At 36.2% G+C, this 26,234-nt stretch overlaps 1 protein-coding gene across 1 annotated transcript in view; it reads left to right on the top strand.

Moving 5' to 3' along the window:
• Positions 1-589: 589 nt before the first annotated feature.
• The window catches only part of NAPB (NSF attachment protein beta), a 59,446-nt gene continuing 33,801 nt past the window's right edge, over positions 590-26,234 (top strand). The window contains exon 1 of the mRNA XM_043988516.1: positions 590-842. Coding sequence (XP_043844451.1) covers positions 745-842 — 98 coding nt within the window. The 5' untranslated portion in view covers positions 590-744. The remainder of the gene's footprint in view (positions 843-26,234) is intronic.

Here is a 26,234-nt window from a genome sequence, read left to right on the forward strand (position 1 = left end):
CCTGTGATTAATGACTTGTCAATGACAATTACTAACAGAATCCCGCAATTTCGTGAAAGCCTTAGGAACATTCTTCAGGGACTTTGAAAAGAAAAAAAAAAGCCTAGTTTTGGGGGACCCAAGAATATATCATTGTGTCCTACGGTTATCTGCGTATGTGCCTTGTTTCCTCCCGACTAGACTTAAAGCTTCATGAGGGGCAGTAGTTTATTTAAAATTTATTATTCTGCCCGGTGCCTTAGTGTACTGAGCTCTCTATCAAGTGGGTCCTTAATAAAGGTTTGGTGAAAGTACTAAGGCATGAATGGCTCTTATGCTTCCCAGAATCTGGCTACTCCTTAACTCGTATCCTCCCAACCCCTCCTACAATCGGGTCACACCCCCCTAAATGCAGCATCTCTAGCTTAAAGGTTTAACCCACCAGGGGGCGGAAGGGAGCGAGTCCGCACACTGCACAGGTCTGGGCTCTCTTCTGGGAAATGCAGTTTCTTCCTCTTCTGACTCTGAGGCCGGAGCGGGGAGATGGACTACAAGTCCCGAAATGCTTTGTGATACAAGCCTGAGTTTCCCCCCCACACACACACACACACACACACACACACACTCCCCACCTCTTCTTTGCGTGGAGAAACTCTAGAGGCGCGCCAGCTGCTGGGGGTTCCGTTAGGCTGTGAGTCGTCGTTCTCCGCCGCCGTTACTCCGTTATTTTCCACCCGGGATCGAAAGAGGGTAAAGGCGACAGACATGGACAACGCGGGCAAGGAACGGGAGGCAGTCCAGCTGATGGCGGAGGCCGAGAAGCGCGTGAAGTCCTCCCACTCGTTCTTGAGAGGGTTGTTTGGGTGAGCGCCAGCCCTGCGGGGTAGCTGCTTCCTACCTCCCCCCCAACCCCGCCCGCCCCCTACTGCACTCCTCCAGGGGTTCCGCCGCCGACCTCTCCCGCTCTCCCCCCATACCCCCCGGGGTCTCGGAGTGGGCCTGGCGCCTCCGCATTGGCAGGGTATGGGGAGGGGAGGAGAGGATAACGCACCCAGCCTCCACCTCTCCTCGGGATTGAACTAGAGGCATGGGGATTTAGAGGCTTCCGGCCTCCCACAGCTCCTCGACCTCCTCGGGGAGGAAGCTGCAGGCCCCGCAGGAGGCTCGTGGATTCCTCGAGAGGAATCCCTGGGCCTGCAGATGATTGTCACCTCTGTAGGGTGGATAAGGACAAATAACTTGTACACCCACATCCGTCTTCCCATCTACTAACCCATCCATCCACCCAGCCTACCGCGAAGCTAGCATTTACCATTTAAGGAGCGGGGTTAAGGTGCTCTAGCCGGGGTACGGAAGGACTCACCGCCCCCTGCCCCCCAAACACACAGGTGCATACAGACAAGCAACAGATTGTCATTTCCCCACCTGCCATATGCTAACTGCTGAACACCTATCCATGTCTGAGCTTGCTTCTTGGTTGGTTGGGAACTCCCGGGTGGATGTTAATTTGGGGACCATTTTGACTTTTGTTTTAGTCTTTAAATAGCCATTTGGGAACCCCGATTAAAAACGAATTAATTTGTCTTCCAGTGTTTGAGGAGAATGGTAGGAGTTTTTAATAACGTAATCCAGCATGAATGTGATGCAGAGATTTAGCTATTGTTAATCCTTTGACTCTGGCTTGTGGCCATATTATCACTAGAGATTTATGCAGGAGGAATGGATGGATTCTCCTTCTGGGTTTTTCTGATTCTGCCAGCAGCCATTAGGCCCTGTAAGAATTCCTCCCAGATTTCAGTCTTTTGCTTAGTGCCTGCCTGTTTGCTACAGAGTTACTGCATAACAGAGCTATTTGAAGGCACTTAGTTCTGATGAATGACTAAATTGCTTAAATAGATTTCATTTCTTTAGTCAAAGATCTGTTCTATAGCCAACAGTAGCTCCTTTCTTTAAGAAAAATAAATCTTTAAAACCGGTATCAAAAATTCAGCTAGTCTCAACGTTTTCAGTAGCTTCTGATGAGAAATTTAAGTTGGCACCCTTCATAAAGGTGGGCTACAATAGCAATATTTGCTGCTTCCTGAAATTCAACTGCTTTTGAATTTGTGAATGATTCAGCTATTTAAGATGGGAAAATGGTGAACTTTCCTCACTCCTGTTAAAAGTGAAAAATCACCTACTTTTAATCAAGAAGGGAAGACCTCAGTGTCTTTTAATTATAGCAAATTCTTTTCAACATTCTATTTCCAATAAAGGTATATTTTATAGCACTCTCTTGGTGTACAGTTTTTTTCTTTCTGTAGTTTTAGTCTGGAATCCCAGTAAAGAAAAATACATGTAACAAGTTCACTGTTTGTCGAATCAACTTTCCCTTTTCTTTAATTAGGCCATTTTACATTAATATAGTCATAGAATTTCAATGATGAAATGGATTTAGGAGAGAGTGCCTTTGGAAGAAACTAAATTGACTCATACTCTGCACTTGCCTCTGGGCGTTTACCCTTTGGTAGTGGATTTATCATTGTCATTTTTTCTCTTTAATGTTAAATATTCTTATTTCCTTTTGACACAGAATTTGAAATTTTATTGACTATTTTATAGGGTTTTCTTTTAAATATTATTGATACTTAGCAAGTACCAATAGCATACTTGAAGAGCAGCATAGTGTTATAGAAACAGCACTAGAGTAGAGCTAGAAGAACTTTAAGGCAGTTTCCTCATCTATAAAATGAAGATAATACTTTTGTCTACCAAGTAGGCCTGTTGAGATTTCCATGATATAATACACAATGTATGCTCACAAATACTTTATAACTATAGAGTACCTTGTAATCCATAATTATCGTTTCATGATGTGCCATTAGCCCAGTTTTTGGATCCCTTGGTTAATTTTATTTAATGTAATACAATTTATTCAAAAGAAATACTAAGATCATTTTCAATTTCATATATTACCCTACATAGGAGGAAACATTTCTATAATATATTAAATTTGTATCTCTGTTTTTAAAGGCAAAAGGATTCTCTTCGAGGAAAGTATTCAGGTATTATTAAGATTTTTTAAACAATATTTTTTCTTTATATACATTTTTCCCCAAAAGAACTAGGCTAACTCTTGAGCAATATAGAAAACAGTCTTAAGTGGACTTTTGGAGGTCCCTTTTGTTTTGCTTTTTTTCTTAAATACATTTTTATTCATATCTTTTGGTTTTCCTACATTTCCCAACATGTCTCTCCCAAAATGGAGGGATTCCTTTTGTTTTAAGGAAAGAATAGGTGAACATTTTTCTTATCATATCTTATTGACGCTACTTAATTTACATCTTTAGAAAACCTTAACTCCCACAAAGGGGAAAAAACCCAAACTATAAATCATACTAAAGTTCCTTCTGTCAGTAAACATTAGGATCATATATCTAAGTTGAAAGAAATCCCAAGAGTTCCTAGAGTCTTATCCCATTCTTTAAGGCAAGTAAGAGCTATTTTACTTAAGAGGTAGCTTAAGACCAAAGAGGTTAAGGTGACGTTCCTGGGGTTATCCAGTTAAGTGAATTTACAGTATTTTGGATTAAACCACTAGTTTTCTTTAAAACCATATGGTGTTAAGGGGTAGCTAGGTGGTGCTGTGGATAAAGCACTGGTCCTGGATTCAGGAGGACCTGAGTTCAAATTTGGCCTCAGACACTTGACACTTACTAGCTGTGTGACCCTGGGCAAGTCACTTAACCCTCATTGCCCTGCAACCAAAAAAAAAAAATACGGTGTCTCATTAATTTTTACTTCAAGATAATATTAACATGCAAACTTGAAGATTCAGGAACACAAAAGAGTGAAGGCTGAAGCAATTGGCTAAGATGAAATTAAATAGGAATGTAAAGTACTATACTTTTGCAGTTGATGATTTTTTTTTTAACCCAAGTAGAGATTTGGGGAAATAGAAGTTGACAGTAGTTCATGTGAAAAATTCCTTGGTTGTTTTAATTGACTACATAACCTCAGTATAAATTAGCGGAATCACTTGACTTTTTAAAAAATTAACGCAACCTTAGCCAGTATTAATAGAAATATACTGTCCATAATGAGGAAAGTGTCCCATTATATTCTCTACAAAGACTACTTCTGGACTACTGTGTTCTGGGATTTACATTTTGAGGGACATTAACAAGTTGGATCATTTCTAAGCATAATCAGTTGCCTAGTAAGGGGGTTGGTTTTGAGTATTTTTCCTTGCATGTAATAAGTAGCAGCTAAAAATGTTTGAGTTTGGGGGCAGCTAGGTGGTGCAGTGGATAGAACACTGGCTCTGGATTCAGAAGGACCTGAGTTCAAATCTGGCCTCAGACACTTGACACTTACCAGCTGTGTGACCCTGGGCAAGTCACTTAACCCCAGTTGCCTCACCAAAAAAAAAAAAAAAGTTTGAGTTCAGTTGCTGAATTTGAATGACTGGAGAAACTGGAAATGTTTGATTTGGAAAAGAGATTTGGTGGAGACAGGCTTGATAGCTGACTTCTCTGTTGAATTTTCTGAAGAGCTGTCTTGTAGAGAGAAGCATGCTGTGTAAATCCAAAAGGCAGAAGTCGATTTAGCAGAGGCACATTACAGAGAGGCGGGTTTTGATTCATTTTTTTTTTTCCAGGCAATGAGGGTTAAGTGACTTGCCCAGGGTCACACACCTAGTAAGTGTCAAGTGTCTGAGGCTGGATTTGAACTCAGGTCTTCCTGAATCCAGGGCTAGTGCTTTATCCACTGCACCACCTTGATTCATTATAAAGAAGAACTTAATAATTAGAGCTATCAAAAAAATGTAATGTTTTATGTCATGAGTTTGTGAGGTCACTCATGGGAATTTTGAAACAGTCTGTATGACAACACAAGAATGCCATAGAAGGGATATTTTTTGTTCCCTTGGAATGGAAAGTTGGATTAGATTACCTTTTTACACCCTTCTAGAATGCTGCCAATCTCCTCATTTCTTACACCCATTGTAGCAGTTTCCTAATTGGCCTTACTGCTTATAGTTTTTCCCTTCTTCAGTTCATTCTTTACTGTTAGATTAATCTTTCTTATTAATCTGATTTTATAACTAATCTGTCTGATTCAAGTTTAGACTCCTTAGCACAACATTCAAGGTTTTCTTACTTCAGACTTTGTTGCTACTGTTCACTGCATATGTATACTTCAACTGAACTAGACTACTTGCTGTTATTTGTACAGTTCAGTGATTTTTTTTGTCTTTACCTTTGCTTATGAAAGAATTCTTTCTTCTCCCAGTCTTCATTCCAGTTACTGCTAGCCATCCTTCAAACTTTACTAGTTTAAATAAGCTTTGATAGATTAAAACTACACAAAGACTTTTGATTCACTTTGTATATACAGAATAAATATAAAGAAAATAAATACATACAAGGTGGTTAGGAAGGAAGAGCACTCTACACATTCCTATTACTATTGAAGGCCATCACTATCCTAGTTATCCATATTAAAAACCCTAGCATAATCTTTTATTCTCCTTCCTTCCTTCATATTCCTATTACCCCCTTATTCAATCATTTGTTAACTCTCAGTTCTTCCTCTACAACATATTTCTTTACTCACATAGCTAATACCTTTATCACCCCTTTCCTACAATAGGCCTTTGTTGACCTATTACAGCAGTCTACTAACTGGTTTATTGACCAGCTGCCAGTTTTTAACTTCTCTAATCCATCCAACATCATATATCTGCAAAAATAGTTTTATTAAAGCAGAAGTCTGATCACATCACTTTCTTGAGAATCTTTAGTGGCTCTCTTGCTCAGTTCATGAGATATAAAAGATAAATTCAGCCCTTCACAATCTGGCTTCCCCTTGCCTCTTCAGGCTTACTTCACAGTACTTCCCTCCACATACTCTGTTACAGCCCAGCTGGCTTAATTAATGTTCTCCAAACTTGGTCTTCTAATTTCCAGTTTCTGTATCTTTTCACAGACTGCCCTTCATGGCTGGAATGGATTCCTTCTTCATTCTGCCTCATGGAATCTGTTTTTAACTTGAAGGTTCAGATAGTGCTACCTGCTGTGTACACATTATTGCTATCTTCCTTTTCACATAATCATGAATATATTGGCCTATTTTCATGTTGTGCCATGCCAGAAGAATGTAACCTAGTGGAGGGCAGAGACAGTTCTTTATTTTGTCATCACATTCCTAGTTCTTCAGGCCTATCATGAAGTAGATGCTTAATAAATACTTATTGGATTGGATTTATATGAAATCATTGCTATTATTACAGTGTTTCTCTAACAGTCTAAACAGTTACATATTGATTTAATTGTGGAATTTTTATAATAAGTTACACTTGACCATATCGTAATTATAATATATATGTATATGTGTATATATGTGTTTGTGTGAAATGCATTTAAAGTGCATTTAGGTTATTTTAGGTAACTTTAGAATGTCAGCTAGTTTGGAGGGAGCTAGGTGGCACAGTGAATAGGGTGCCTGCCCTGGATTTAGGAGGACCTGAGTTCAGATCTGGGCTCAGATACTTGACACTTACTAGCTGTGTGACCCTGGGCAAGTCACTTAACCCCAATTGCCTCACCAAAAAAAAAAAAAGTTACAATGAAATAACAATATTCTTGACAATTAAATGTATCCCTGTGCTATTTTGTTAGGCTCTCTAAGCCTAAAAATGAAACAAATCTAGCAGTTTTAACACTGTTGTTTGTAGTTTTTTAGCTCTTTGTAACCTTGTGTAATAATTTTGAATACTGTAGGTATTTTGAAGAAAATTTTATTGATTAGAGACAGAGCATAATATGGTGAATAGAGGGCTTGTCTTGGAATCTGGAATACTCCTAAGACTCAACTGTTGGAATTGAAGCACACTAGGTATCTGACCATGAGTAAGTATCAAGTATCTATTTCTTAGTGGCCCAGGCAAACAACCAAATTTGAGTCACAAACTAGTCACTGATTTGTAATGCTGGAAGGAATTCCCTCCATTAAAGAAATCACAGGTGTGGCTCCCTCCCAAAAATTCTTCATCTGAACACTTGAGCCAGCTGTTTGGTTTTTTTTTTCCCCCAGAAAGATTGATAAGCATTTTTGCATCTTTTGGGCAAAGCATTTTCATCTTCTGGAAACAAAGAAATATTTACATAAGACATAACATTTTAGAGCTAGAAAAAAAAACTACATCCAGAAATTCTAAGGGATTTACAAAAATAGGTGTTTTTTTTTAAATCAAGAAATTTAGATGGGCAAACATCTAGGTGATTAAAATGTTGGAAGATTATTCCAAATGGTCACAAATAGCTAATATATTATTAATTTGTCTTTTCCTTTTTTTGGGAGTCTGATTTCATTGGTATAGGTAGGTCCCTGTAAATAATTTCCTCTACTAATGTAAATGAACAACTTTAGAGGGTAGTTGAGGACATTGAGAGAGATTTAGTGATTTACTTAAAGTCACATAGCTAGTGTCAGAGATGGTATTTGAACCTAGGATGTCTTAACTCAGACCAGCTTTCTATTTACTATTTGTTTCATGTTTATTCTTTTTTTTTTTGTGAAGCAGTTGGGGTTAAGTGACTTGCCCAGGGTCACACAGCTAGCAAGTGTCAAGTGTCTGAGGCCAGATTTGAACTCAGGTCCTTCTGAATCCAGGGCCAGTTCTGTATCCACTGTGCTAGCTAGCTGCCCCCATGTTTATTCTTTAGTTGTGCAAATATCAAAGAAGTGTATCCAGTTTTCTAATTTATTCATTCAAAGAAAGAATTTATTACTACCAGCCTTGCCAAGGACTCTGGTAGGCATTGGAGATGACAAAACAGTTCCTATTTTTGTGGAACTATTATTATTATTATAATTATTATTATTTTATAGGGCAATGGGGGTTAAGTGACTTGCCCAGGGTCACACAGCTAGTGTCAAGCGTCTGAGGCCAGATTTGAACTCAGGTCCTCCTGAATCCAAGGCTGGTGCTTTATCCACTGCGCTACCTAGTTGCCCCAGGAACTTATATTCTTCTGGAGAAAACATGTATACATATAAGGAGTGAATGTTTGAATAAAAAAAGCATTTATTAAGTGCCTACTATGTGCCAAGCTTTCAAACTGTGGTGCTGGAGTAGACTTTTGGGTCTGAATGTAATTGAATGTAGGGGTTGCAAAAAATTTTAGAAGCTAGAAAGTTCATTAAATCTAGTCCAACACTCATTTTACAGTTGAAGAAATTGAGGCACAGAGAGGTGAAGTGACTTGCCCAAGGTCACACACAGGACTTTGGAAAATTATAGACACTTATAGATCTGCCGCCAAGTAGGGTTCTAGAACTAGGTCATTCTCACAGGGTAGAAACAGGCATGATAGACATCATATCACTGGGGAGAGGCATCAACATAAATTGAGAAGGGGCATAACTGTTAGAATCAGTTGCTGGTGAAGGTTAGAAGGTTAGAAGATGGGGGATCCAGAAGTGAGCAGGGTCTGGTAGGCCACCACCAATAACTCTGAACATCCCAGCCACATGACCCTAGACCTTGTGGTCAAAGAGACTTTTGGTACAGAGTGCTAGACTTTAGAGTCAAGACTTCCATTCAGATCCTTCCTTAAACACTAGTTATATGGTCCCAGGCCCACAGTTAATCTTTCTCAATTTTTGTTTCGTCATCTATAAAATGAGGATAACAGTGAAACAAAATTGTTGTGAAGATTAAATGAGCTATTACTTGTAATGTGCTTTACAAACCTTAAAGTGCTATATAAATTTTAAGTATTATTGTGGGGGGGCATTCATGCTTTACTACTACATTTTTTTGGAAAATTTGACAGGGCCATAATTCACTTCTTATCACACTTCTTTTTTTAACTAAACCCTGAAGCCTCCCCTAGCCAAAAAAACAAGCCAAAAAAAACATGTGTGTGTGTATGTGTGTGTGTTTATATATATATGTATATAAAAGCTGTGCATTGTGATGGAAGAAGAACTTGAGTATTCTGGTGGGGCTTCTTAGTTTTGTTTTTGGTGTCTTTGGGTGTTCAATTCTATCTTATTTTTATTGCTGTCTTTTTACATCACATTTATTTCCATGAATAAGAGGAAAAAAAACAGTTGAAGCAAACCAACCAATATATCAGCTTTGCTTGAGAGTATATTCTGTTCATTTATTTATTATTCAGGAAGTCATTACCTAATTTCCATATATATGTATATATATTCATATATATATATATATGAATCTTTTGTTCATATTTCCTCAACTACTATTTTATTGGATCAGCATCTTTAAAAAAGGGTTTCTTTTCTCTATTCATATTTATTCATGATTTTTATATGTTAGGATATGATCACTTTTTGTAAACATACTGTGAGATGCTGATACACACATATACACATAAACACATATATATATATATACATACACACATAAACACACATATATATGTTTGTAATTTCCCCCACCATTTGCAAGTCAACATAGGTCAATAAAATCTACTGCAGGAAGATGCTTTTTTAATCCATCGGAAGAACTGATAAATAAAAGTATGTATAGAATGATTTTACACACAAACACATATTTGTGGCTAATGGTAGCCATCTTTAGTGCAGGATGGGGAAAAGGAAAAAATACATGATAATATATATTTAAAAGGAATAGCAAGTTGTACATAATAAATTTGCATTTTCATGTGTAATTTTTTATTATACCATGTTATGAAAATGCTTGTTTTATTCTATAAATTATAAATAAGTAAAAATTTTAATGAAATCTACAGCAGAGGGATCAGAAAATTATTCATTGCCTTTTATATCAGTTCTCCAGAGATCTTCTTCCCAGTTCTATTCTTTCCCACAACCACCTATTTCCTTCCTTCCTTCAATATTCTGGCCTTTTTGTTGTTTTTGTTCTTCCATTTAAGTGCATTTCAATTATTTATTTATTTATTTTGTAATTTTTTTTTCCCCAGATTACATGTAAAAGCAAATTTTGACAAAATTTTTTTTGTTTGTTTTTTTAGTGAGGCAGTTGGGGTTAAGTGACTTGCCCAGGGTCACACAGTAGTAAGTATTAAGTGTCTGAGGCTGGATTTGAACTCAGGTACTCCTGACTTCAGGGCTGGTGCTCTATCCACTGTGCCACCTAGCTGCCCTGAAATTTTTTTTTAAAAACTTTGTGTTCCAACTTCTCTTCCTCCCTCCCTTTCCACCCCTCTGCAAGAACTCAAGCAATTCAATATAAATTATACATGAGGAGTCATGGAAAACATTGAGAGTATATTCTGTAATGTTGTTCAGTCGTGGCCAACTCTTAGTGACTCCCCCCCCCCCCATGGACTATGGGTTTCTTGGCAAAGATACTGGAGTGGTTTCCATTTCCTTTCCCAATGGATTAAGGCAAACAGAGGTTCGGTGACTTGCCATGGGTCACATAGCTAGTAAGTGTCTGGGGCCAAATTTGAACTCGGGTCTCCCTGACTCCAGGCCCAGTTCTCTATCCACTGAGCCATCTAGCCACCCCTCTGTAACCATACTCCCTTACTTCTGCAGTGTTCTTAACTCTTCTCCAGGGCCAAGCTTGGTCAGTATAATTATAATAAATTCAGTTTTATATTTTTGTGTTTTCCATTTATATTGTTGTAATTATTATGCATATTGTTTTCTTGGCTTTGCTTACTTCACTCTGTACCAGTTCATGTAAATTTCCATGCTTTTCCAAATTCTTCATAATCGTTTCATAAGATACAATCGTCTACTATTATATTCATGTGTCACACTTTGTTTCGACATTTCCCAGTGATGTACATCTATTTTACCAGTTCTTTTACTACCACAGAAAGCCTTTTGAATGTTTTGTTGTATATGGGATCTTTATTTGACTTTATTAGCATATATATTTAGAAGTGGCATCTCTGGATCAAAAGTGACATTTTAGTTACTTTTAGACATAATTCCAAATTGCTTTCTAGAATAGTTGAATTAATTTTTTCTAGGTCTACCAATAGTGTGCTTATTTTTCTTTAGCGCCTCCATCTTTTATAATCTCTGTCAATTTGCAGGGTATGCAATCTGCATACTTTGATTTAGAGTGGTTTTTTACATTGGTTTGTTACAAGTGAAATTTAACAAAAAGATGAACTAAAGCACATTTTTCCAAGCAAGATAACAGTTTATTAATAGGGCACCATACCTCTTAATAAAGGGGTCAGTGACTACCTCAGTTTCGAGTCAAAGATTTCAAGCAAAATGAGAGCTTCCCTCTTATAGGTTTTGGGGAGCATAGAACAGAACAGAGTAGTTGACATCATGGAGTTGAGGGCACCATGATTGGTTTACATAGCCAGAGGCATGGAGAGCAATATAATTGTAGGTAGGGAATGAAGGGTTAGCAACAAACCCCCTCCTTCCCTCCTCTGACTAAGGTATGTTCGTTGTTTGTGTCTACCTGCAAGGTTAAAAGATAGTGGGCCAAATTTCTTTGAATAGTAAGCCAGATGTCCTTGAAGGACAGCTTGGTGATGTAAAATATAAGACCAGACTCTCTTGTGTCCACCATGCCAAATAGCAAATTTCCTCGAGGTAAGAATAGAAATGATCAGCAAGATCTAAACTTAACCCATTACAGACCAATTGAATTCTGAACTAAGTTCAGATACAGAGAACCATGACTTAAGCAGTTAAAAGACAAAATCAATGAATTGTAAATAGGACCAGTAAAAGTGATAATTTAATCTTCTCAGTTATTAATAGTTTGCATTTATTGTTCTTAGTACTTGTCATATCTCTTGTCTATTTACCCATTCAGGAATAGCTCTTAGTCCTATATTTCTGTTAATTCTGTTATGTGTCTTGGACACTGGATCCTTTTCACAGATATTTGATACAAGGAACCATTTGACAGTCTACCTTGTTTTCCTATCAGCATTGATTTTTGTGCAAAAGTATCAATTCCATGTTATAGAAATCATCTACTTTATCTTATTTTCATTATTACCCCAGAGATTCTAAGATTTTTGTTCCTCCAAATGAATTTTATCATTTTTTTCTATCTGTATATAAAGTACCCCCTTGATAGTTTGATTGGCAAAACACTAAATCTGTAAATTAGTTTTAGATAATGCTTTTTTTTTAAAGCATGGCCTAGTCATTGGTAATGAATATCCCTCCAATTAAAGGATTTTTCAGAAACTAACATCTGTAATTTCAATGATGTGTAGGGAGTTTCTGGTAATGAAATGCCTCTTATACATATAGATTATCACCTTCTCTGAATCAGTTTTGAAAAGTTACCTGAGGGCATTGAGAGGTTAAGTGACTTGCCCAGAGTCAAATAGCCAGTGTGTTGCAAAAGTATGGTTTGAGGGGCAGCTAGGTGGCACAGTGGATAAAGCACTGGCCCTCAATTCAGGAGGACCTAAGTTCAAATCCAGCCTCAGATAATTGACACTTACTAGCTGTGTGACCCTGGGCAAGTCACTTAGCCCTCATTGCACCTCAAAAAAGAAAAGAAAAGAAAAGAAAAGAAAAGAAAAGAAAAGAAAAGAAAAGAAAAGAAAAGAAAAGAAAAGAAAGAAGGACTTTATTTTGGGTGCAGCTAGATGGCACAGTGGATAAAGCACTGGACAAGTCACTTAACTGTCAGTGCCCAGCAAAACAAACAAACAAAAAGTATGGTTTGATCCCAAGACTTCCCATAGACGGTATGCTGTGCTACCTCTCCTTTAATCCTTTAAATAGTACCTTGTAATTGTATTTATATATAATGCAGTAAGTATATCTTGATAGATTGCATCCCATGTATTTTATACTTTTCATAGTTATTTTGATTGGATTTCCCTGTGTTTTATATGCTGTATTCTAGAAATTATGGCCTATTATCTAATCATTAGTATTTCCTTTCACATAGTTTTTAATTCTTTTTTTTTCTTTTGTCATTTTTCATGATGTGATTACTAAAGACTTCATTTATGTCTTCATCTTTTGTCTTCTTTGTATTAATTACTATTTTTACCAAATTATTGTTTGTAAAGAATGTTTAGAATTTCTGCTTTTTTACATTTATTATTTCTATGTTTTCTAGCTTAGGATCTGTTTTTGTAAACCATGTGGTGCTGAGAAATATGTATGTTTTCTAATGTTCTGTAATGACTGGAATGATGTCACCTATTGGAGATTTACTGTAGCAAAGCTCTGCCATGAGGAGATGGCCTCTGAGGGCAAGCCATGTGGTCAAGGTCCTTAATGTCAGGAAGTGACATTTGCTCATGGGTACTGTCTATCAAGGCTACCAGCCAATCAACTTGAGGAGCCTCCCAGAAATGGGAGGAGGACACGAAGTAGGAAGTGGACGCTGGAGGAGGGGTGTTGTCTCTTTTTGGTTCCTGACCTCTCCATCATGGGTACATGATAGGATCTCTTAGAAATAGTTAGATTTTTACCTTTCTCGCTGATCCTAATGCTCTTTAATAAATACTTAAACATTTAAATATTCTTGGTAAAGCTTATAATTTATTGGCAACCAAGGGATTATCCTATCCTTTGAAAAACAGCAGGTTTTGTTTACTTATTCATTCTGAACTGTCTTATCTCATTGTTTAATCCATTCACATTTAAGGTTATGAAAGCTAAGCTTCTGTTTTACTAGATTTCTTTTGTATTGATTTCTATCTCCTTTCCCTTTGAAGGCAGTGTTTTTTCCCCTCAGTATTCAGTTTTCCTTCTATATTATTCTTATGTCAACCTATTTTCAAACTCACCTCATGTTTAGAATTACCTAGCCTATTTTCAGTTGAATTTACTTAAATTGTTCATTTTTCTTTAATTATTTTTCTTTATCTTTTTGTCCTTCTCCTCTTTTGACCTTTGTTTTTCACTATCCAGATAAGCATGTAGTTTTAAAATCAATTCTGTTCAAACCTTGCCTTTTTATAAGTGCTATTATTTGACTGTACCCTTTTCCAAGTTTTCTTTTCTTTTGTCATTATTTTTCTCCCCTTATAGTCTAATCTGAATTATGCCCTCTAGTTCACATACTATATGTATATTTGACCCTTCTCTATGTTGCTCTTAATTAAAGCCACTTCCTACAGCAGCTTGAATGAGAAATATTTCTGTGAATTCTACACATTTTTAAATGGGCTTGATCAGTTTTTTCTATTTATTTGAATGAGTATATTTAGCAGTACAGGTCTCTCTACAAAAAGTGATTATGTTTTAAATAAACATTCCCAGTAGGGAGGGAAAAAGGAGGAAAAAAAAGCTTGAATGTCCAAATTAAAGATCCTTTATAGCTAGCTGGAGGTAGCAAAGATTTTATGATCTTCCAAGTTTTTGTCCAAATTGAGGTAATAATTCAAGTTAAATTCAAATATGCCTTCTTAGTTTTCCCCTTTTATATCAGAAGTGTTCCATTTCTGACATGTTTAGGATAATCCCTTGCTTTTGAGGGACTTCAAAGCAGTGATTGGGAAGGAATCAAGTTGTCATCTGTTCTTAGATCCATAGGTGGGATCTGTTTGTGGGAACATGTAATTGGTTGAGAGATGAGAATGTGTTTCCTATAATCTCAGGTACCATAATGATACACTTTGGGGCCAGATGGTCACACTTCCATGAAGTTATTAATTGTGGGGACACAACTTTTCATTGTTTGGGTTTAGGAATGTAAGCAAAAGACAATAATGAGAAGTAATTAAAGAAACATACATATACAAGTCAGTAAACAATTATTATTGAAATGAGTATTCTCAGGGTGATCTGACTTATTGACAAGAGATTGCATTCTACTGGTTTTCTCATTTGAAAGGACAAATGTCTTTTGATAAGAGGTGCTTACAGATTTTCCCTTGGGGTTTTAGATTTGAATGCTAACTCTGATTCTCTTAGGGAAGGGAATAAATTTAGACAAGAATTCTCTTTTGGGGGCCACTAGGTGGCGCAGTGGATAAAGCACCAGCCCTGGATTCAGGAGGACCTGAGTTCAAATCCGGCCTCAGACACTTGACACTGTGTGACCTTGGGCAAGTCACTTAACCCCCATTGCCCCGCAAAAAAAAAAAAAAAACAGCAAGCCGCTTAATTCTTATTGCCCCACCAAAAAAAAAAAGAAAAGAAAAGAAAAAGAAAAAAAAGAAAAAATAACAGAATTCTCTTCTGGGTCAGATCTAGCTCAGGCCAGTATAGTGATTCAGGAATAGTATTGGAACACAAGAAAATACTTATGGACTATTAAATACAGTAAAAATAAGTTTACTTATGAGAAAAGATTTAAAAAGATTTAGTTACTAAGTAGAGGACTGTGAATTACTTGGGACAAGCCATACTTTTGATGTTTTCCTTTTGATTTATGTATATATGCTTCTACTGTCAATAGGCTAACCCAAAATATTGATCTTAACAATATGAAACCAAATTGAGCTGCTTTCCCCAATTTAGCTAATTCTTTATTATCTGAATGCTGAATTTTATGTCATGCACACATTTTATTAGTCACTTTTGTTTTGCTTTTAATTTTGAGTTTTTAGGAATGGATATTATTCTAATAAAATTAAAGAGCACACAAATAACTATTAGAGATATTGCAGGGTACAAATGTGGGAAAGTCTGGCATTTTAAGGATCATTCATACCTATGATGAAATGGGATCAGTCACACCAAAAAGCAAATGAAATTGCAGTTGAAAACAAAAAGACCAAGAACAAACTGTTGCTGCAGAATAGCCTAATTAACCCTCTGAAAAATACCAAAGCCCTTCAAAGGGACTGAGTAGCTAGAGGGATTATTATGGTTCCTTTACAATATAGCATAGTCTTCTTGAAGTTGAAAGAACAGCAAGAAGGTTAATTTAAAAAAAAAAAAGAGTTGCTGACCAGGGGTAGGAATAAAAATATTCTTGCAATTGGCAAGATATTACAAAGACTGGGATACTGAAGACTAAAAATATATAACTTTTACTGATAAAACTCACTTTTTTATTCAAAGTATACCAAAATTATTATCAGAAGAAGTCCAAGTAAACCTTTAAGATTTGGGCATATTTATTGGACTGTAAAACATCCCCCTAAAAAAATCTTTTGGGGATTTTCACTTCTAGTAGGTCTGCTAATCTTGCTCTCATCAGAAAATGATGAACATTTATTAATATGTTGATGTATTGAGAAGCATAATTGTTCTGGAATTAAATTCACAGATGGAGAGGGAATACTGCAACATGACAATGCATTATTGCTAAATAATGTGAAGGCTTTAGAAATGTCTGTAAGTCGGCCTCAAACACTTGACGCTTACTGGCTGTGTTACCCTGGGCAAGTCACTTAACCCCAATTGCCTCACCAAAAAAAAAAAAAGAAAGAAAGAAAGAAAAAACGTGTGTATGTGATATAAAAATGTTTTAATGGCCTAGGAGTTTGCCTCATTTAAATCCCATTAAAAATCTATATGCTTTAATCAAGGCTAGTTTGGGGAAAATGGAGTATTCACCAAATATGCTCCAGTTGATGAGAGGATAGTTTCATGATGAAGAATTTAAAAGTGTGCCAAAGTCTTATGAATGCAATGTCAAATAATATATTATAAAGTGATTGTAGAAAAATGAGGACAGAGGGAATTGTGGGGAAATGGTGGAATAAGGCAAAAAGCTGCCTGTCTTTCCCAAATTTCCCCATAAATAATTTAAAATAATTCCTCAAAGTAAATTTTAGAGCTGCAGAAATAATGAAAAATTGGGGTAAAGCCATTGTCCAGGCTAAGACAGATTGGGAGGATGTTAGTAAAGATCTGACCTCCCAGAGTAATGATTTTGCCTAATTGGTGTGTCAACAAATCAATCAACAGTCAACAGGCCCAGTCAACAAACAAGCACTGGGGGCATCTGTGTAGGTGACAGCCTTAGCTTGGGGAGCTTTAGCCCCACAGATGGTATGGGAGTTTGGCAGCTGGTATGGGGAAGATTACTAGAGCCTCCATTGGTAGGAGACTGGAGGCCCAGGCACTGCAGTCCCAGGCTGTGGTTGCTTCCAAACAATAGTGAACACATGGTGGTAACTGCAGTTGCAGAGGGATGGGGGCCCTGCTGGTTGTGGTTACTGGCAGGGAGAGCAGAGTTCCTGTTTTTGGTTCCAGGACATAGGGGCCAGCTGATTCTTAAAGCCTCTTGAGGAACCAAAGGGAGCAAGAGTGTGTGTTGTGGCAGTGTCCCTCTGGTCATGGCTCAGGTCTTGGAGAGGAGTGTCAGAAGTCACTTACAAACCTATTTGTGAATCAGAGAAGCAGTTACCAAACCTGGCCTTGGATTATAAAACATTGGAAGAAACAAGAAGTCAAAGGCCCTCAGATAGAACCCAGAAAACAACAGCAGGATAAACCTGAAGCCTGAGACATTATCTCCTTCATCCTGGGATCAGAGCCCTACTTCTAATATAAAGTTAACAGCAACAGCCAAAAAATAGGCAGTTTTTAAAAATGAGTAAAAACACAGTATCAACAACATTGTGTGTTGATCAACTGCGATAGACTTGACTCTTCTCAGCAATACTATGGTCCAAGATAGTTCCAAAGGACTCATGATGGAAAATTCTCTCCAAATCCAGAAAAAAAGAACTATGGAACCTAGATACAGATTGAACCATACTATTTCTATTTTTTTGTTTTTCTTTTTTGAGGTTTTGCCTTTTTGCTCTGATCCTTCTCTTTTTTTGTTTGTTTTTTTGGTGAGGCAATTAGGGTTAAGTGACTTGCCCAGGGTCACACAGCTAGTAAGTGTCAAGGATTTGAGGCTAGATTTGAACTCAGGTCCTCCTGAATCCAGGGCTGGTGCTTCATCCACTGTGCCACCTAGCTGCCCCTGCTCTGATTCTTCTTACACAGCATGACTAATGCAGAAATATGTTTAATATGATTGTACATGTACAACCTATATCAGATTGCTTGCTGTCTTGGGGAGGGAGGGAAGGGAAGGATAAATTTGAAACTAGAAATCTTATAAAAACAAATGTTGAAAACTATCTCTACATGTAGCTGGAAAATAATAAAATACTGTTATGAAAAAAAATGAGTAAAAAACAGAAAGACCCCAACCATAGATAACTACTATAGCAATAGAGATAATGAAGTTTCAAACTCAGAAGAAGATAAAATAGCTTCATATAAAGCTTCAAAGATAAGCATAAAATGGTTACAAACCCAAAAAGAGTTTTGGGAAGAGATTTTAAAAGACTTTAAAATCAAGTTAGAGACATTGAGGGAAAAAAAATCCTGGAAAAAAAATGAGTAATTGAAGAAATTCAAGAAAATTGTGAAAAGAAAGTCAATCAACTGGAAAAAGATTCAAAAACTTACCAAAGAAAATAACTCCCTTAAAACTTAAAGCAAGGGGAAACTAATGATTTTACAAGACATCAAGAAAGAATTATTTTAAAAATCAAAGAGTGAAAAATAGAAGAGAATGAATATCTCATTAGAAAAACAGCTAACCTGGAAAGTATAGTGTCGACTCTTTTTTCGAATGTAAGAAAAAAATTGAATTAATAGATAAAACTAGGAATTTATTTTATGAAAAAACCAATAAAATAGATAAACTAACATATAATATGGTTTAAAAAAAGAAAAGAAAACCAAAACAAAAAAGGAGAATATGCCACTAATGAAGATAAAATTAAAGCATTTATTAGGTATTTTGTTCAATCATGCCAAAAAATTTAGCAGTTTAAGTAACAAATACATAAACTGCCCAAATTAACAGAAGAGGAAGTAGAATATTTAAACATACCTATTTTAGAAAAATAAATTGAACAAGCCACAAATAAGCTTCCTAAGAAAATGCATCAGAACCAGAGCTATTTACAAGTGAATTCTACCAAACATGTAAAGATCTACTAATTCCAATATTACATAAATTATTTGGAATAATAAGCAAAGGAATCTGACCAATCTCCTTTCATGAAAGAAATATGGTGCTGATTCCTAAACTAAGAAGAGCAAAACCAGAAAGAAAATTATAGACCAATATCACTAATGTATATTAATGCAAAAATGTTAAATAAAATACTAACTAGCTATATCAGAAAGCTTATGTATTATGAAGGAGGGGAAAGGATAGACACATATCAGGAATGTATAGCTGGTTCAATATTAGCCAGATTTTTAACATAATTGATCATATCAATAGCAAAAGTAACAAAAATCACATGATAATAACAATAGATGCAAACAAAGCTTTCAACAAAATGCAACATTCATTCCTTTTAAAAACCACTTGAAAGCATAGGTATAAGTGGATTTTTTCTTAAAATGATGAGAAGCATCTACCTAAAACCATTAGCAGCAGGCATTATCTGTAATGGAGATAAGGTAGAATAAGATCAGGAGTGGAACAAAGATGTCTGTTATCACCAATATTATTCAATATTGTACTAGAAATGCTAGTAATAGCAGTAAGAGAAGAAAAGAAATTGAAGGAATCAGAATAGCCAACAAGGTAAAACTTTTTTTCAGATGATATGATCATATACTTGGAAAATTCTAGAGATTCAACTAAAAAGCTAGTCAAAACAATAACTGTAGCAAATTGGCAGGGTATAAGATAAAGCCACATAAATCATTAGCATTTCTACATATCACCAACAAAGTTCTGCAAGAAGAGATAGTTCATTTAACTGTAGAGACACTATAAAATACCCCAGAGTATACCTCCCAAGAAAAACTCAAGAACTATATGAAAATAATTATAAAACACTTTTTATGCAAAGTCATATTTACATAATTGTTCATGGGTGAGTAGAACTAATATAACAAAAATTACAGTTCTACATAAATTAATCTAATTATTCAGTACCATTCCCAATTAAATTCCCCCCAAAATATTTTATTGATCTAGAAAAAATATTAACAAAATTCATTTGGAAGACCAAAAGGTCAAGAATATTAAAGGAATTAATGAAAAAAATGTGAAGGAAGCCAAATCTTGAACTGTATTCTGTCAATAATTATGAAAACTCTCTGGTACTGGCTAAGAAATATATAGGTGGACCAGCGAACACAGTAAACATATGATAGACAGCAGTAAATGATTATAGTAACTTTGTGTTTGACAAATATAAAATTTTAAACTTTAGGATTGCCACTAATGGTAGATTAGATTAGTGGAATAGAGTAGATATATAATACAGTAGTGTGATTAACCTTGTGTTTGATAAATGTAAAGATTTAAGCTTTGGGGATAAGAATTCACTGCTTGGTAATAATTGTTGGGAAAACTGGAAAGCAGTATGACAGAGACTAAGGTATACACCAATGTCTTACACTATTTACCAAGACAGTGTCAAAATGGATACATAACCTGGACATAAAGGAAGATATCATAAGTAAATTAAAAGAACATGGAACATAGTACCTATTAGATTTGTGGATAGAAGAATTTATAAATAAATAAGAGATAGAGACCATTGTGAGACATAAAATGAATAATTTTATTACATTAAATTAAAAAGGGGTTGTGCAAATAAAACCAATGCAGCCAAGATTAGAAAGAAAGCAGAAAACTAGAGGAAAAACATTTTGTAGACTATTTCTTGGAAAAAAGGCCTCATATCTCAAATATATAGAGAACTCTGTCAAGTTTATAGCAATGCAAATCATCCCCAGTTGATAAATGGTCAAAAGATACAAACAGGCAGTTTTTGGAGGAAGAAATTAAAGTTGTGTATATATATATATATATATATATGTATATGTATATGTACATATATATACATATATATACACATATGTATATATATCCAAATATAAAAATCCTCAATCCCTTTTGATTTGAGAAATGCAAATTAAAACAACTTTGAGATACCATTTCATACCTATCAGATTGGCTAAAATGATAGAAGCAGGAAATAACAAATATTGGAAGGGATCTGGAAGAATTGGGACAATAATACACTGATGGAACTAAACTAATCCCATCATTTTGGAGAGTAATTTGAAATTATGCCTAGAGTTACAAACCTGTGTATTCCCTTTGATCTAGCAATACCATTATTAGGTCTATTTCCCAAGATGATCAGGGAAAAAGAAAAAAAAAAACAATACGTACAAAAATATTTGAAGCAGTACTCTTTGTGGTGGCAAAGAACTGGAAATTGAAGGGATGCCTATTAGTTTGGGAATGGCTGTATAAGTTGTGGTATATGATTGTTCTAGGTTCTGGAATACTGCTTAGCTGTAAGAAATGATCAGCATGTTGATATTTAGCAAAACATGGAAAGACTTGCATGAAATAATGTAGAGTGAAATGAGCAGAGCCAAGAGAACAGTGTATACAGTAACAGCATTATTGTTTGAAGAGCAAATGTGAATGACCAAGCTATTTTTCTGAGATATTTCATATTTAAATCAACTACAAAAGACCTATAAAGACACTATCTACCTGCAGAGAAAGGACTGATATATTGAACTATGTATTGTATAGTTTCTCATATATATCTGAGTCAAATGTTCTTCTCTAATGTGGAGTTGGGAAGGAACGAGGAAAACAGTTTAGAATTCAAATGTAATAAAAAAATTTTCAAGAGTATATGAAGTTAAAAAAAAAAAGCGAGATAAAGCACTGGCCCTGGATTCAGGAGGACCCGAGTTCAAATATGGCCTCAGATACTTGACACTTACCAGCTGTGTGACCCTGGGCAAGTCACTTAACCCTCATTGCTCTGCACCCCCCCCCCAAAAAAAGTGAGGACACAGCACATATTAAGTTTTCAAAAACAGACATAAAGTTGAAAGGTTTATGTAATTCCAATAAAGTTAATTATGTTACTTTGTTCCAAAAAAAAAATTGTACACCTCTTCAAAAGAGATGCATCTTCCTTCCACATATGTATTTGCCAGGGTAGCAATATGGGGTCAAACCTCAGAAATATCAACTTCCCAGACTCATTGGCCCTTTACAGGGAAACTAGCCTTGCTTCTCACCCCTTTTGGCAATTGCCAAAAATCTTAATAGGGATTCTTTAACCTCTCAATGAACTTAATGCCATTAAATAACTCTTACTTCAGAGATAGATGAAGTAGAGTACAAGCCCTGAAAGGGAGGAGTTTAGTACAAATTAAAGAAATATTTTTTAAAAAATCAAATATATTAGAGTCCTCTAAAAAAAGATGAAGTGCAAGTAACAAAAATGATACTATGGACAGTTCACAGTGGCTCTACTGGATCAAAGTAGTAATGATAGAAAGACTTTATATCAGGAACATTAGGACCACAGCTCCAGTGATAGCACCTTTGAGATCAGAATCATGTATAGCAGGGTAGCTAGGAAGATTTAAGGCTTTTGCATGCTATCCAAGCCAATATCCAGATTTACTCAGTACCTCCACTTGTTACTATGCAGCTCACCAAGCAAAACACCCTTCCCTACTCTTATCATGGGGATGATGCCAATTCTTTGTCCCCTTAGAGGACTCTCCTGAAGCGCTTCCCCTTCTTGTGTCTGAGTTGAATAAAGACTCTACCTTTACTTTAACCTTCAGCTCAGGATTACTACCAGATCAGCTAAGGGATCCCCTTTCTTCCAAGTTAATTTATATTTCCAGTAATTATTTAAAGACAGTTTTGCCTTAAGGTCCCCTTGGCATTAGGAAGGAACAGACTTCCCCAAAATACTACCCATTGGTTCCCCAGGATGTTTTTAGTAATGAGCTTTCTAAAGCATCTTGGGGAAAGGAGTCCTGCCAATTAATGAGGACCTGAAGCATTTCCTTAGAATGTATAGAACCTTGTGAGGGGAAAGATAACTGCCCAATAATCAATATAGATGAGGATTTTTTTCTTTTCCGTCCTTCAAGACTTTTATGCATTCGCCATGTGGCTTGGAACTTAGCCATTGAGGTTGTTATACATTCCTCTCTCATAGCTGGGAAATCATCATTGAACTGGCACATACTTAATGAATACCTTTTTGCTTCCTTTCTAAAGTTCTCTTGACTCCAGGCTCAGCATTTTATCCACTATACTATCTAGATGCAATAAAATTAGTTCACTGGTCAAGAGGCATTGGTGGAGGGGCACTACCCTTAAGAAAGAAATATATTGAGACACCTTTGGGTGCTCTCCTTGTGGTCAACACAGTTTTTTAATAAAACTTGGGAAACTTGGGGGGGGGAGAGATAGGTAGCACAGTGGTTAAAGCACCATCCCTGGATTCAGGAGGACCTAAGTTCAAATCCAGCCTCAGACACTTGACACTAGCTGTGTGACCCTGGGCAAGTCATAACCCTCATTGCCCCACAAAAAAAGAAATATATTAAATATGCTATTTTAATTTTAATTTCTAATATATCAAAAATACATTAGGATTTTTGATGGTGGCTCTCATAGTGGCAGATTTTAGTGGCATTGCAATTCCATATTCTCATTAAGCATCAGCTGCAGTGAGTGTAAACATCTTGCATCCAGAGATAGTGGGAAAAGGCTATTATTATCAATGTGCCACTTAAATGCAAGTTAAGAACTATGCAGGATTATGCTATACTGATCTTTTAAAGGCTAATACTCTAGCACAAGAAACATTTCTTAATAGGAATAGCTGCTTCATTCTTAGTTAAAGGAATTATATAGCATTTCACTGCAATATAAAATGATAGCCTCTATTCAGATTGATGATAGAAGTCATTCCTTAATCTCTGCTATTCTTTGAAGGGCATCTACCAGAGTTCAGTAGATGACAAATGATGTCTCTGATGGCCCCTAACATGCCCCACAAATAGCTGTGCATGGTCGAAGACACTGACCAAATTCATTGATCCTAAACGGAAATGCTTTTTATGGTCCAGTCCTATTCACTCTAGGCCCTAGACCACCAATCCTTTTGTGTCAACTATGTGGCTCACAACTTAGTCCATTGGATTAATGGAAGCTTCCAGTGCCCAACCCATTTTGTTTAGTGGGACCATCTTACATTAACTAAATCTTAATGGGCAAACAAATGAATGTTAATGGGTGGACACTATTCAGACAGTGCTCACTGCATAAATTTGATTGCATAAATTCTACTTTACATGAAAGAATTCTGAAAGAAATCTGCATTCCAAACTTTACTGTTAACTTTACTGTACAGCACTGGGCTCTCTCTCTGATCCTGCCCCACAGTGCCCCCCCCCAAAAAAAGCCTTCAAATGAAATCAGAAGAATGGATACAGGGAGAGACCACCACCACCTGCTGAATTGTGAGGCTTGGCTTGAGACCTCTGGCTAGATATAGGAGATCTTTGCCCAACTCTGCCCATCTATGTTTGTCCACCCCATGTATGTCTTTCTGTCTGTGCTCAGGTGCCTCATATCTGTCCCTGCCATCTGCGTGTTGTCCATCCTCTCTGCTTCTAAGTGGTTCTTCCTCTCAGTTCTGGCCAGATTCCCCACATGGCTGGCCCCAGTCTCTGTGGTCTTCCTCCTGCTCTTACTTCTCTATCTCCATCCACAATGGTCTTGAAATCTTTAGTGTCTTAGACCCTTTCCTGCATTGATGAGCTTTCCTTCTTATTCTTTTACCCAAGTTTATTATTGGAGGGGGCTGTTGTTGAGTTGTTTTTGGTCATGTTTGACTTTTGGTAACCCCATTTGGGGTCTTCGTGGCAAAGATATTACAATAGTTTGCCATTTCTTCTCCAGCTCATTTTACAGATGAGATAACTGAGGCAAATAGGGTTAAGTGGTTTGCTTAGGGTCATACAGCTAGTATGTGAAGCCAGATTTGAACCCAGCAAAATGAGTTTTCCTAACTCCAGACCCAGTACTCTACTGCATCACCTAACTGCCCTATCACCATCACCATCGTTATTATTTTTATAACAATAACCTTGTTGGTGGTGGTCCTTTGTTCTCTAAGAGAACCAATAGCATCATGAGGGTGATGTCCTGACTTGCTAAAGGCATGGAGGAATTAATTCCATTGGTATTTTCTTGATAATTATATTTATTTTTCTTTTGTTTTGGGGTAGTTGTAAGTCAGATATTTTGTTCAGCTCTTTTGTTGATGAGGTTAGGCTAGTATTTCAAATATTGCCTCTTTTCTTGAATGCCATTTTCATTAATTATTAGGCTCATTTTTGTAGGATTAACTTTGGGTTGTGGTTTAACCTCCTTTGTTTTTTGGATTATATTATTATTCCATTCTCCTCAATTTCAGCTCTACATGATATTAATCCATATCTGTGTTATTTGCTTGTAGTTCATTCATATTTCTCTGGGCTGTTGGCAATTTTTATTTTTTATTGAAATTGGGAAATTTAACAGCAGTATAACTTAGATTTCTTTTCTGGTGATGATCTATGGATTTGTTATCTTTATTCAAAAGCCGTGCACAGCTTTCTTATGTTTATTTCCTACAGTATTGTTTTCAGGTTTTTTTTTTTAATTTGTTTTGTTCTTCTGGGAGAACCGTGTTTCTTCAGCAAGCTCAGGGTCAGTAATTTTCGCTTGTGTAGGATTATTGTGTAGGATTCATGCATTGTTTTAATATTTCTGTTTGGTTCTCTGCTACCATTTTTTCTTCTGGTTCTATATTTTTGTATTTCCAATCTGTTCTCTTTCTCAGGATCACTGCTTCTCTGGATACAGTGTCATATCTAAGTTCTGTAGTCTGCTGTTGTGGTTTCCAGTTCTACATCAAAATCGCTGATTTCTGACCTAATTCCATCCCTAATTTTTAAATTGGTTTATTTCTCTTTCGAACCATTTTGTTGTTGTTTTATCTGTTTCTCTGATTACAACTGCCCTAATGATATATCTTATACCACTTTTCATAGATAAGTCATCAATGTAGATATCTTGTAATCTATATGTACCTACTATGAATCTCTTTTGCCACTGGGTCATTTATAACTTTGATTCTTCAAAGATTGTGACATTCTGAGATTAGAAGCCATACAGCATCAGTCATAGAACGTTTGTGTTTGAGTAAGATGTTTGTTGTGTGCCAAGGAGCAACTTGGTATCATTGAAAATACTATGCCAAATGATATCTATCCCACACTCTTCTTTCTGTTCAATTCTAGGTCCACCTCATTGTTCATCTGCTATGCTTGTTGTAAATATGTGGACTGTTTTAGTAACTGATTGGATTGGCTCTTCAATAATCTGTCATAGTTTGATTGTGCACCCCATAAGAATTTTTTAAAAATTAGTTTGCACTTCCAAAATAGGGAGTACTATTTATAAATTATTCAATGTACTACTGTACTAATAATTACATATACTATAAAATGATATTAAAATAGAAGTTAAA

Source organism: Dromiciops gliroides, chromosome 2, assembly GCF_019393635.1.
Source record: "Dromiciops gliroides isolate mDroGli1 chromosome 2, mDroGli1.pri, whole genome shotgun sequence".
NCBI classification, from domain to species: Eukaryota; Metazoa; Chordata; class Mammalia; order Microbiotheria; family Microbiotheriidae; genus Dromiciops; species Dromiciops gliroides.